The 12,749-nt window shown below is 45.0% G+C and overlaps 1 protein-coding gene across 1 annotated transcript in view; it reads right to left on the bottom strand.

Annotated features, from left to right (window-relative positions):
* The window catches only part of LOC144136611 (vacuolar protein sorting-associated protein 16 homolog), a 46,560-nt gene that overhangs the window by 11,178 nt on the left and 22,633 nt on the right, over positions 1 to 12,749 (bottom strand). Inside the window, exons 14-17 of the mRNA XM_077669093.1 lie at positions 11,818 to 11,962; positions 10,527 to 10,661; positions 2,473 to 2,581; positions 1,430 to 1,524 (exon numbers count right to left, since the gene is read on the bottom strand). Of these exons, the coding sequence (XP_077525219.1) occupies positions 1,430 to 1,524; positions 2,473 to 2,581; positions 10,527 to 10,661; positions 11,818 to 11,962 (484 nt within the window). The remainder of the gene's footprint in view (positions 1 to 1,429; positions 1,525 to 2,472; positions 2,582 to 10,526; positions 10,662 to 11,817; positions 11,963 to 12,749) is intronic.

The following is a 12,749-nucleotide window of genomic DNA, read 5'->3' as shown; positions in this document are numbered from 1 at the left end:
GACGGCGGATGGGCGGAAGCTCCCACCGTACGTTATTTTCAAGCGGAAGACCCTCCTGAAAGGAAAGCTCCCCCTGGTATACAAGTGCGCGTCCAAGAAAAGGGGTGGATGACCGCGGACCTTATGGTGGACTGGGTGAAGACTGTGTGGAGGCGGCGACCGGGAGCGCTTCTTTTTCCGTCGCTCCTCGTGCTTGATAGCTTTCGGGGCCATCTTCAAGAGTCGGTTCGGGCGAAGTTCAAGGAACTGCGCACGGACCTGGCTGTTATACCCGGCGGCCTCACATCAATGCTACAGCCTCTTGATGTATCTTTGAACAAGCCATTTAAAGATAACGTCCGGAGGCTGTACGCAGAATGGACGGTCGAAGGTGAACATGCTCTGACGCCGGGCGGCAAGATCAAAAGACCGTCCATGGAGCTGCTGTGCAGCTGGGTATCAGAGGCATGGGGGTGATTGATGTAAACATGGTGGCCAGAAGCTTCAAGAAAACAGGAATTTCGAACGCCCTGGATGCGACCGAGGACCACCTGGTGTGGGACGACGAAGAAGCATCGGAAGATGAAGAAACCATCGATTCCAGTGTCGACACGGACTCTGATGAAGAGTAGAATTGCCTGCAGGACGTACGCAACGCGAGTAGTGACGGGGAGGTTGCGCGCGGCAAATAAAGTGCCTTAGCAGCTTGAGCTTACGTTCACCCTGTACTTTCATAACGAAGGTAAGTTACGCTTGAAAGTAATGTTTTCGTTATATTTACAATTGCGGACCTGACAATCCTGATCTTGCACCCATTCATCTTTGCATTTAACACTCCGAAACATTTGCTTGAAAATTTTCCCCGCATAATTATCACACCCCCAAACTTTGCGTTGATTTTCAGGGAAAAAAAGTGCGAGGATTACGCGAGTAAATACGGTAAATGAGACAGTGGTGTGTTCTGGATCCACTGCGCACGGATGGAAACTGATGAAGACAGCATCCAAAGCATAGGGCGAGAGACTGGCAGTTAAACATGCGGGATGTTCGGCTGCAGCAATTGTGCAGTGGTCTAATGCTGTGGCCAGCGAAGCTGATCAGCTTGCATTGCCGTTCAAATCGCATTCGCAGCCATAAAGTGTTAAGTATTATGTCATCTGCCCATCTGACACCCCTGCTATGCCTGCCCTCTCTGGTCGCAATGTCGATACTGTTGCAGCCTCCCAGTCCCTCCGGTGGCGATGGATTTTCAAATTTGACGGCGCACTGTGATTGCTCCTTTCTGGTCACATGGCGCCTGTGACGTCATTACTGCCTTTACAAATCAAGGAATTCCTTTACATCGGCGGGGTTTTGTTGTATTGACAGGTTTAATGCTATCGCATTAATATATAATAAATACACTTCATAACGAATAAAGATAGCAGCTCAAAACATCCACGAGGCTCACCTTGAGGTAAAGAGACCATGCCACAGGGTATGCTCGAATTATCATGTCAAGCTGCGTGGGTTTCATCTCTTTCAGCTTCAGCATCACCATGTACACTGGAATGGCAATGGGCGATTTCAATACTTTCATGTTTCAATGATGCAAAATTATGTGTGCATTTAGCACCTAATTAAGGATCTCATATTATACACTACAGGTTTTGAATTGAAAGCTAGCATATGACAACCATTTAACAGAACGTAGAACAGCACAGGATAAGATGAATGTCTTTTTCACCCAAAAGTGAACAGGTGAATATGGCACACCATTTGGCAGATGATGAGATCACAGTTTAGGTATTGTGCAATTAATAACAGTCCATGCTTCCTAACAGAGAGGTACAGAAGCTGTAAGGATATACTGATTAGTATACTGCTGTACTATGCTTTCATGATCACGCTGACAAGAGATCTGTCACTAACCAGGACAGTGAGGGTATTACTCTCCTGTTTGTGGCTCAAAAGCAGTCCTCAAAGAGAAAAAAAATGGCAACATGAATTTACAGAGGCATATTTGGGATAAGCCTCAGAATGTAATTATTTCAGTGACAAAAATTGACTCACAACTGCTGTTGTGTCTTTCTAAATTTTTCTGCACCCTCTTGGTAGCTGAAAAATACCCATCTACTGCTCTAATTACGGCAGTGTAGAGTGCACACAAAAACCAGATATGCGTGCAGTATGACTGCAGCACCTACCTTAGCATTTTTACAAAGGCAGTCAGATCCATCTATGAGCCGCAGCTTTGTATTCATTTGATTGCTTGTCTATCCATATAGTATATAAATAACTGAGAGTCCCGAAATGAGAGAAAAAAAAACTGGAAATTATTGTATGAATACAGCACAATTGAAAACTAACATGAAGTAATACAAAGGTGGTGAGCTGCATGTCACGAGACTAACAGCAAAATGACTAACAGCAAAGTCTTTTCGAATCTTGCTAGTGTACCGCAAGAAAAAAAACTTTTTTTTTTTTCAGCCTGTACAAGTAAAGATTTCATACCCAAATCAGTGTCGCCACTCTCAATAGCCTTGACAAGGGCACGCTCTTCTTGTCCAAGCTCCACAAGAATGGGCACTTGCTCAGAGGCCCGTGGTTCACAGTCAAGCAGCTGGTTAAAAAGTGAACAAATGAACAGAGAAAGACAAGCGACAATGAGATTAAACCATGCAGACATCTTGACTTGTAAATTTTTGCTGCTAATCGTTCAGGCTATGTGCTAACCAGGCGCATGCCAAAAAGGCTACCATAGAGTGACACAAGGTAGCTACGCTGCTCAATAGGCTTTTTAGCCCATTCACTATCACCTGCCTCCACACTGTGCTCTCCATTATGATGCCTGCACAAACTTTGCGTACTTTTTTTTATACCCGGAACCAGGAACAAGGCCGATTTATCGCTGACAGGATTAAAACAGGTCGCTCTTGAATATTTGCATGAGAACCAAGGACACTGGCTGCACCTCTACACAGACTGCTCAGAGAACCCGATCAGTTCTTCAGGCTCCGCAGTCATCCCCATAAGAGCCACAGTAATCAGAGTTAAGACATCTCATCAGACATCATCAAAAAGGGCAGAGCTTACTGACTGCTCATTATGTCGCCATTGAGTACATCAATCAAGAAAGCCCTAGCAGTGGTCTACTTTCACTGACTCAAAAGTAGCCCTCCAAGTTTTACAAGCTGCTCTCCACCGTGGGTCCCATGAACAGCTGGTAGTGGAAATCCGAGAGCTACATCACTCTGCCATCAACAAAGGCCATGATATTGTCTACCAATGACTACCAGGACACAGCGGCATTAGAGACAATCATGACAAGGTCGCGCGAACTGCCCAACACGACGGTGATTGCGTGTTGATCCCAATTTCGAGAGTGAATGCAGTGAGCAAGCTTCAAACGTATGTGCTTGATTTGAAGCTCCGGCTTCCACATGGCCTACCATGATGTGAAGCAACTTTGCTGTGTTGGCTGTGGCTTGGTGTTGCATTCATGACCTGCTACTCATTTGCTATCGGCATGGCTGATAACCCTGCATGTTCCATCTGCAGAGGCGATGACACCATAGTACACATCCTCAATGCATATCCCACATACAGTGCCGAAAGGCAGTTTTTATGCCATGCGCTGGATTGTCCTGCTCCGTGCCTGCTGATGGAGATGAAGATTCTCGGACAGTGGCTGTGGCGATCATCGGCGGTGAAAGCTTGCCAGGCACTGCTCCATTTCTTGATAGCATCAGGCCTCCACGTAAATTGTGCCTTTACCACACGCTCTTCGTGCACTGATTTCATTTTCCTGTTACTGCCTTTTCTCCTCCATCTTTATACCCCTTCATTCCTTTCCCCCTGTGCAGAGCATTGAACCGGTTTCTTCTTCCAGTTAACTTCCCTGCATTTCCTTCTCCACTGTCACCTTGTATACATCTACATTCCGACCTGCTGTGAAGCAATTTCTTCTTGTGGGTGCCTACTTACAGTTCTTTCAAGAATATAACTAGTCAGAGAAAGAAACGGGAGCTCGATTTCAAAAATCTCCGATGTCGATTTGTAATCCTAATGCTTGATATGCGAAGTGCCCCAGCTCCTGTACTCCCAGCACTTAAGCCAATCTGGTACGGCTTGCGGACTGCCGACGCACGTGCCTGCAGAGATGACGTGTTTCTCTGCAATGCAGCCATGGATACCAGTTTCAAAGTTACATGCGCTCGGCACTTCGTCAAGGCAAGGCTGAACTGAAGGCAGCAATGTGTGCTTATCGCTCCTCTCCAGCCCGGCCATGTTGAAGGCAGCGTCTAGCGGAGATGCTGGCGTCGAAACACCCTCCACCCCTGGCAACGTCAATGCGCATCCCACTATGCGACCATTCTTGCTACGTGCCCCCGACAAGTTGATTGCAAGCACTGTAGACCTGCGCCGTATCTTTGAGTGGTGTGCCATGGTTAGACACAAGGCGAGGTCAACCTTCCTCCAAGAAAATGACCGTCCTAAAATTAGGGGTCGACCTATACGTGGAGCAGACCTATTCGAGGCGAGGACATTCCGCTGCCGAATTTGGTTTGCAGATTTGATCCCAGTCATCCCAACCACACTTCACAGCAGTGGAATGCGAAATCATGCCGGTACTACCGTGCGGTGTTGGTGCATAGCCGACCCAAGGAAGTCGAAGTCAATGTGCTTTCTACTACACTACCTCTTGTAGCCACAGGTCTGCTTTAGGAGGATGAACCCCCACAGAATATGGCAAGTGCTCATTACCATGCACTGGTTATGAATTCCATGCAAGAGCCAAGCAATGCCAAGTAAGCCAAGTAAGTGTTAACGTATTCTATAGCACAGTATCCACAGCACTTAACAAGACCGACTTAGCAAGACCTACCGAACTAAAGATCTGCACAGATAGCATTGCTTGAGCGCACATGTCCTAGTTCATGCCTTTCGCTGCTGGGATAGAAACAATGCTGACAATGAGGGTCCAAATGGCCTCCTCCATCATTTTATTTCAAAGAGGACATTTTTATCATTCGTCTACTTCCTTATCATCCATTTATTCGTGCTAGGCATGGCGGTGCTGACGAAAAGAAAGATGCTTTTTTTTTCCTGTCTTAGAGCGAAAAATGTTGTCACTGTGGCTCTTATAAGTCGTCATTGCTGGTTTTGAGAGAGCAGAGAAAACCAAAGTAAATGTACTTAAATTGCCCGCACAAAAATATCAGATGATGACAATCATCATCATAGCAGATGAACATGGCAACCGTGCACCCTCAGCGGCCAAAAAGGTAATGAAAGTTGGTGGACAAAGCTCCATAGAACTCTGCTATCTGTGCAGGTATGTAGTTCAGTAGGTCCTGATCTAAACAGTGTAGAGATAATGACCTGTAATGTACAGTCGAACCCGGATATATCGAACCCGCATATTTCGAATTATTGGCTATATCGAACACACAGATTACCCCCTTGAAAATACTATGTAAAAGTATAGGACAATTGCGTAGTATATCGAATTCCATTTTCGTTGGACATTCGATATGTCGAACGGCGCGCTGCGCCGCGCCCCTGGAAGGTGCGCTTTTCCCAAAGACATTCGTGTCCGGTCCTGAGAGGTAAACTTTTCCGCAGAGTCAGTCAGCAGGCTCCTCCTCTGCGCATGCGCAGCCGTCGCATAGCGACGGAGACGCAGAGCCTTTCCCCCGTTCTTGTGCCCCACCGGCGCGAGCTCTCTCGCTCCTCCTCTACCGCCGGCGTGTGCATTGGCCAAGGGCATTGGAGCTCATCGAAGAGAGTGCGCGGCATGGAGACGCGGCGACGTTTCCAAGCCACGCTTCCTGGGAAAAGGGAGAGCGAGAGAGTGAAGGGTCGGCACGGTCGCTCGTGGGCCAGGGGAGACGAGAGAGCCAGAGAGGGCTCAAAAAACGAACATAGCGCCTTCGACGGCATATTCCGCCGATCTTTTTCCCCGCTCTCTTCTTTCTTTTCCCTTTGTCGTTCCTTCGCAGCCCCGTTGACTGTCGCTCGAACAGGCTTCGCTCGGACTGCTCCATCTGCACATCGTGCGTGTTGTTGTGCGTACCTCTGTTTCAACGTGCCGTGTGTAACGTGTGTGATTGCAGTCATCTGGTGAGCTATGGCATCCGCGGACATAAAAAAGAGGAAGAATCTGGACTTTGCAAGAAAGCTTGAAGTAATCCGGCGTGTCGAGAATGGAGAAAAGAAGTCCTCCGTGGCAGACGCATTCGGCATTCCGCGGAGTACTTTAAGTACATTGTTAAAAAACAAGCAGGACATCTAGCTTAAAGCAGGTGAGGAAAGTCGCTCGGGAGCGTGTCGTGTGCGCCCTGCTGCTTTTGACAAAGTGGAGAAGGCACTCTACACGTGGTTTCTTGAAATCCGAGCGAAAAATATTCCCGTGGATGGCCTGACCTTAATCGAAAAGGCCAAATGGTTTGCTACGGCTCTTGGCGAAGAGAACTTTTGCGGTGGCACTGGATGGCTGCAACGGTTTAAAAACCGCCACGGCATTGTAGGAAAGGCCATTTCAGGCGAAAGTGGGGCTGTCAGCAGCCAGGAGATGCAGCAGTGGCTTTCTGAGGAGTGGCCGAAGATCACTGAGAAGTTTTCGCCTGCAGAAATCTTTAATGCAGACGAAACTGGTCTCTTTTGGCAAATGTTGCCAAATAAGACACTCGCTCTTCGTGGAACCACATGCCACGGTGGTAAAATGAGCAAAGTGCATGTGTCGGTGCTGCTTGCAGCCAACATGGACGGCTCGTGCAAGCTACGGCCATTCGTGATCGGGAAGAGCAAGTCACCGCGCTGCTTCAAGAACTGTAAACAGCTTCCCATCCGCTATGGCTGTAATAGGAAGGCCTGGATGACACGTCAACTTTTTGTTGAATGGCTGCAGGCTTGGGAAGCTGAGTTGGGCAAGTCGGGCCGCCGAGTTTGGTTTCTGGTAGACAACTGTTCGGCCCATCAAACAACTTGCAAGCTGCAGCACATCGAATTGAAGTTTCTCCCGCCGAACACCACAGCGAGACTGCAGCCCCTCGACCAGGGTATCATAAAGGCATTCAAGGTAGACTATCGGAAGCGACTTATTCAACGGCTCCTCATAAACCTCCGCATGGGAACCGATCTCAAGATTGACCTGCTTGGCGCGATCCAGATGATTACCGGCGCTTGGGGCGACGTGAAGCAGGCCACAGTAGCCAACTGTTTTGGCCAGAGATGAATGTCCGGAAGCTTTAGATGACGATGAGTGCTTGGAGGACGCGTTCCGCGACTTGTCCAATTTTTCCAGCACCGTCCCGCCCGAAGTTACTGTTGATGATTTCATTAACGCTGACAGCGAAGTTCAAGCAGTAGCCGACCTCGCTGATGAGGACATTGTGGCCGGAATAGCTGGCGTTCAAGACAGCGATTCCAGCGACAACGAGGGCAACTGTGTTTTCGAAGAAACGCGTCAGTGCACAGCCACTGAACTGGCGTCAGCGTTCAGCCTGATTCGGCGCTGTTGCGGCGAAATGGAAGGCACTGGGCTCTCGCACCTAGACAGTCTCGAGAAGATTGAAACTAGTGTTTTAAACTTCATTTCCCAAAAAAAAAACCAGCCCAAAATAAGCGATTTTTTTTCCGTGAAATAAAGCGCTTTCATATTGTGTACACATGCTATGTGATTCGTGGCTGTTCCAATTGGTAAGCCACAATTTTTTATGATCGCGAGTGCTTTTTTGGCCTATATCTGTATATCGAATTTTCGCTATATCGAACTATTTTCCGATCCCCGTCGAATTCGATATATCCGGGTTCGACTGTATCAGCAACATATGCTAATCATGTATGATGGCCATGTTTGCTTCCCCATGAGGAATCTGAATTATTAAATAGTGAATTTACAGGAACTGACCGAAGGTTATGAACGAGCATTCAAGGAAAATACAAGTTCAAAGTACATGAAGCATGCAGGATAATACGAGGTATACACTGAAAAAAAAAAAAAGAACACAAGAAGATACATGGCATTTGACTGAAATTTTAGTTTAGAGAAATTGCGTGTAAATGCATACCTGCTCCCAAATTATAGCAGGAAAAAAAAAAACTAAATTTAGTACTAGACACTTAGGAAAATTTTCTCGTTTAGGTTCTCTCTCTCGCTCTTCTTTTAATATAAACTTGCCAGTGAAATAAAAGTATAATTGTTAGGATGCGCTGTGTATCAACATTCGTTTCTTCTTTTAAATGTGAGTCTTGGATTACGCTGCACGTTTCATGAGAACCAACTATCGCACCTTATGCAGTCAAAGTGCTGCTTTTAAACTAAGTCCATGGCCAGCTTGCCGGAAAGAGTTTAATCTTTAATTAGCATTCTGCAACACTATACTTTGAGAATATAATGATTGTGGGAGGACAGCTGTCAAATGTGCTCAAGCAGATGAGAAAAATATTGCTTCCCTAGAATGAATCGAGAACCTCATGCATGGGATCCCTGAGCAAGGTTTTTGATGTCATGTTGTTTATGTGCTACTGCAGTTATAAAAGTGGCTTGCACATTTGCCACATTTTAACCACTGTCTCTCTGATGACTAGCACAACTCTTCCAGTTTTATGCTGAATGAGTGTGCATGTGTCCGCTTCTGGCTGAGTTGTGAACACTGCTGCCATGAACTGATCACACCCCAGATTACAGTCCTCAACCTGCTGTTCAATGCTGCTCTTGATACTATACGGTGCAATCTGCTTTCATTGCATGTGTGAACAGCTGGCCATGCTAACAATGCCTTCTGGTGCAGCAGTGAGGACATGAAAAATTATGCAGTGCTTCGTTTTTGCTCTTGAGTACTGTATTTGGCTGTATAGCATGTTTTCTTGCGGCTGGACTTGCCAGAAATGCTTTCTGACAAAGCAATGAGGACAGGCAAATATATACTGAAAAGTTTGAGTCCTTGACCCAGAATGCGAAATTTAGGCTCATAATGTGCTCATAATGGCAGCAATGCCAGCAATAACTTCTCATTCACAATTTCAAGAACCACTCATACAGGTGACAGAAACAGAGAGGGCTGGCATTGCCTATAGTAGCCCAGCAACATTGCATGCTTCATATCCACAAATCAGGTTTGGTGCATAATATCCCTCACCATAGCTTTTCAGACTGCTTCTAAATGTTTGGGGGCACCTATAGCCTACAGTATACATGGTGTTGTAGATTACTTCAACGTTGTGTATCATGTTTAACGTGCACAGCTGCAGCTGTCCACAACAATTACCTCTACTTGGTGAAATACTAGCTTGTAATGTCTTTGCATAGCAGCACACTTAACTAGCGATCCACAGTACAGACAATGAAGTCAATTTAACTCTTCTAATGATTTTTCATCAACATAACCACATGCACCATTCAAATTCAATGTACGTGTGCATTCTAATTTCATAAAGTACTCTTTACTGCAAAAAACAAAAAATACAGAAGATAGGCACAATAAACACATGAAAAAAAAAGCTTCCAAATGCAGTTAAAGCCTTATTACACTGTGAAAGCTCAGAGCAATAATGCTTATGAAATACACGAAGGGTGCACGGCAAACGAGATCCAGAAACTAATTGGGTAGTTGAAGCATATCCACTGTCATAAAGTGCCAATCTTTGCTTTTCTGGAGCTTCTTGACCATGAACAGAGCCAGAAAAACAAGCAAAAGCTGCCACAAGAAACGGATCATAAAAATAGTGTGTGACCAAAAATACAGACTTCACCCCAATATGAACAAACACACATGAGCCTGGCACGTCCCCTAGGAAAATAGCTAGGTAGACGCTTCAAATGCGCACAGCAGCTGTAAAGCAAGGCTCTATACTAACAGCAAAGTGAGTGCAGCTGGTTTCTTTACAATGTCATGTCCCCCGCCATTACCGTTGGGTGTTGTTCACCGCCCTAATATTGAAAAGCCACAGCGGCACAATTGCTGAAAAAACAAAACCGGCAGTTATTTTATGACCATCACCAGTGATAGCCATTGTGGACAGAAGCTGGAGATAGAGGACTTTTTTTTATAATTAATGGCTGACATTTTGTCAAAACGATTCATGGGGCCAATTTTTTGTAAGTTGTACACAATGTGAAAAATGTGAAAATTAACAGTGTCCAGTGCACACTTTTAAAGACATGGAATGTCTTTATTGCTTTGCAGGCGAGCTCTGCAGTGTGGACACAAAAGTGTTGCCACAAAGAGCAGAAGCAAGCGTGTGTTTTCAACCACACTTGCATCTGCACTTTCCATTTAACAATTTGCAGCTGGCGTGCAAGGCCTATAATTCATTTATGCATAAAAATAAACACAGATAAGGGATGTCAGCACCAGCAAGGGGCAAAGTGAATAAATAACTTCAAATTTAAAATTCCCCAACTTTGGTAACGAATTGGTTATAACCATCTGCTGCTCCTGAAAAACTGAAGACCCAGACCACATCCAAAAGTTCCCTCTTTTCTACAGTGTCAGACAGTGTGAAGCAGTGCTCCTCAGCTCGGTGTCTGCCACAATACAAGATTGTCCAAGCCAGCCCACCTTGATGGCCAGGTCCTGCCTTCCACAATCCACTGCTTTCCTGGCTATCTCCGAGTAAAGGATGCCGGGCGATGAAGCCAGTTTTTCTGAAATGGCTTTCGCAACTTCATCTGTGGGAATGTGCAGCTGGGCTACCTGTGAAACAGAAGACAGAACGTGAAGAGAACACTCCACTAGTACTAGCAAGGCGATGAGTTAAATACTGGTTCACACAGAGTAGTCTACAAAAATTTTAAATGAGGGAAATAATGCCTGGGGGAATTGTCGAAAAACATGTTACAGCATTTGTTCCTCTCACTCAATATTTTTGACTGCCGTAATTATTCAACAGACAACAACGGTGCATTAGAAAATGAAAATAAAAGTGGCATAATTAAGGCCCTTAGCTTCTGCCGATTCCGCATGAAAGCGTGGATCCAGGCACTTTTTACGGAATCGTGTGTTAGCACCCACATCATTTTTTTTATGCAATTGTTGCTGCAGATAGCAGTATAAACGACCATATAATAGAAAAATTACTAATTTACTTTACCTGCATGAATAAAATGCTAGGGGGAGTTTGAGAAATAAGGAGAATTTAAAAGAAAAATAAAATTGTCTCAAACTGTTCAGACCAAATATAGCCGAGAGCTACCCTGAAAAATGCAGAAGCATTCTATAATATGGAAGTGGACATGTCAATTTTATTTAATAGGCAACGCTTCAGATGTGCATGCCACAATCAAGCCTTCACTACTTTAATGCATGCAGCCTTCCACACAGCACCAGCCGCCAACACCGCTATGCTGCCGCTACTCAGTTCAAGATGCCCAGCCCTGTGCTTTTTTGCACTTCTTCATTTTCCCTACTCCAGTAAAACTCTTTCAGAGCCTTCTATTTCTAAAATACCCGCACAGCCATAGCCACCTTCTATTTTGCACTTAGGGATCGCATGATTTGCCTCCAAGGTAATGAAGAAGCTGGCTTCTCCTAGCAGCTGTTAAGCCTGCCAGCAAAGATAGTTTAACTACATTGAAAATCTCAGGGGAAAAAAATTGCACTATATTCTTACTTTGGTTCTAAATATAATATGAAGTGCATTGTGAAGCATTACTTGATTTCTCCCACAGAATTTCGTGTCTTCTTTGTTCTCGGTTCACGGGATTTTAAATTTTATGCTGCAGAAAGTTAGTCTCGGGCATATTTTGGTTCCTATCCAAGTAGGAGTGCGGAACAACAAGAACAGGGATGAGGGCCAGGAGTATGCTGCTAACAAAGCTAAAGCGTTCGATGTCCAGTCAAGCTGAGTCACCTTGTAGCACGCCCAGTGTGCCAGAATACGGCTGGCGCCCTCTGGTTCCTGCAGGCGAAGGAACTTGGCGATCTTGAGCGCTAGGTAATAGTGCTGCCGCAGAACCAACCGGTCCAGCAAAACATCGACCGACAAGCACTGAAGCCTTTGGACAAAAGCAGTCAAGGATACTCAGGTATGTGAAAGAAAATGCTTTTCTTAGCACATGCAATGAGGCATGTATGGTAAAAATCTCATGCTGGCTACAAACCCCCCAAGAATGTGTACACGGCTGCTTCAACCAGCGCTATCATTCAAGGGCGCTCTATGCTGTACAGTTTCATTGAGTTTATACAACAGCAGAGGGCGCCAGATACTTCAAATTAAAAGTAATTTAAAAATCAGATTACCTAGCTAATGTAACAGGTTAAAGTATCAGTGACATAATGTATAAAAACTATTATACTAGTGGTGTTTCCGCAAACTGAACTTGCTTAACTTGAACTGCTGGTTTATTCGAGCTGACACTTCTGTCCTATCAAGTGTATTAAAAAAAAAAGCTCTCATTAATTTTAACTCCTCACAATTAAAACAAATTTTCTTTAATATTAACCTAACTCATGCTAAAGAGATTCAGAGAAGGCAATGAACAGCTCAAAATAAATTGCTCTTCCAGAAATTAAGATTCCCTAATTTCAGTTAATGCATTACACCTACAATGAATCTCTAAACAATCTAATCTAAATGCTGCTTTTGGTCAATTCAGACTCTTACTTTCTTGTACAGCACTGCACAAAGAGAATACAGCTTCCATGTTGAAAGCAGGAAGACAAATAGCCCAGGCAAATTTGGATAAGGTAAAGTTTAATCTTCCTGCAAAATACCCTGATAGTGCTGAATGGAGCAGCAATTTAGTCATACAGTCATGACATGGTCCTGATTATTACGTGGCA

This window comes from Amblyomma americanum, chromosome 6 (assembly GCF_052857255.1).
Source record: "Amblyomma americanum isolate KBUSLIRL-KWMA chromosome 6, ASM5285725v1, whole genome shotgun sequence".
In the NCBI taxonomy this organism is placed as follows: domain Eukaryota; kingdom Metazoa; phylum Arthropoda; class Arachnida; order Ixodida; family Ixodidae; genus Amblyomma; species Amblyomma americanum.
Note: the sequence above shows the minus strand (reverse complement) of the source record. Positions and strands in the feature narration are given on the sequence as shown.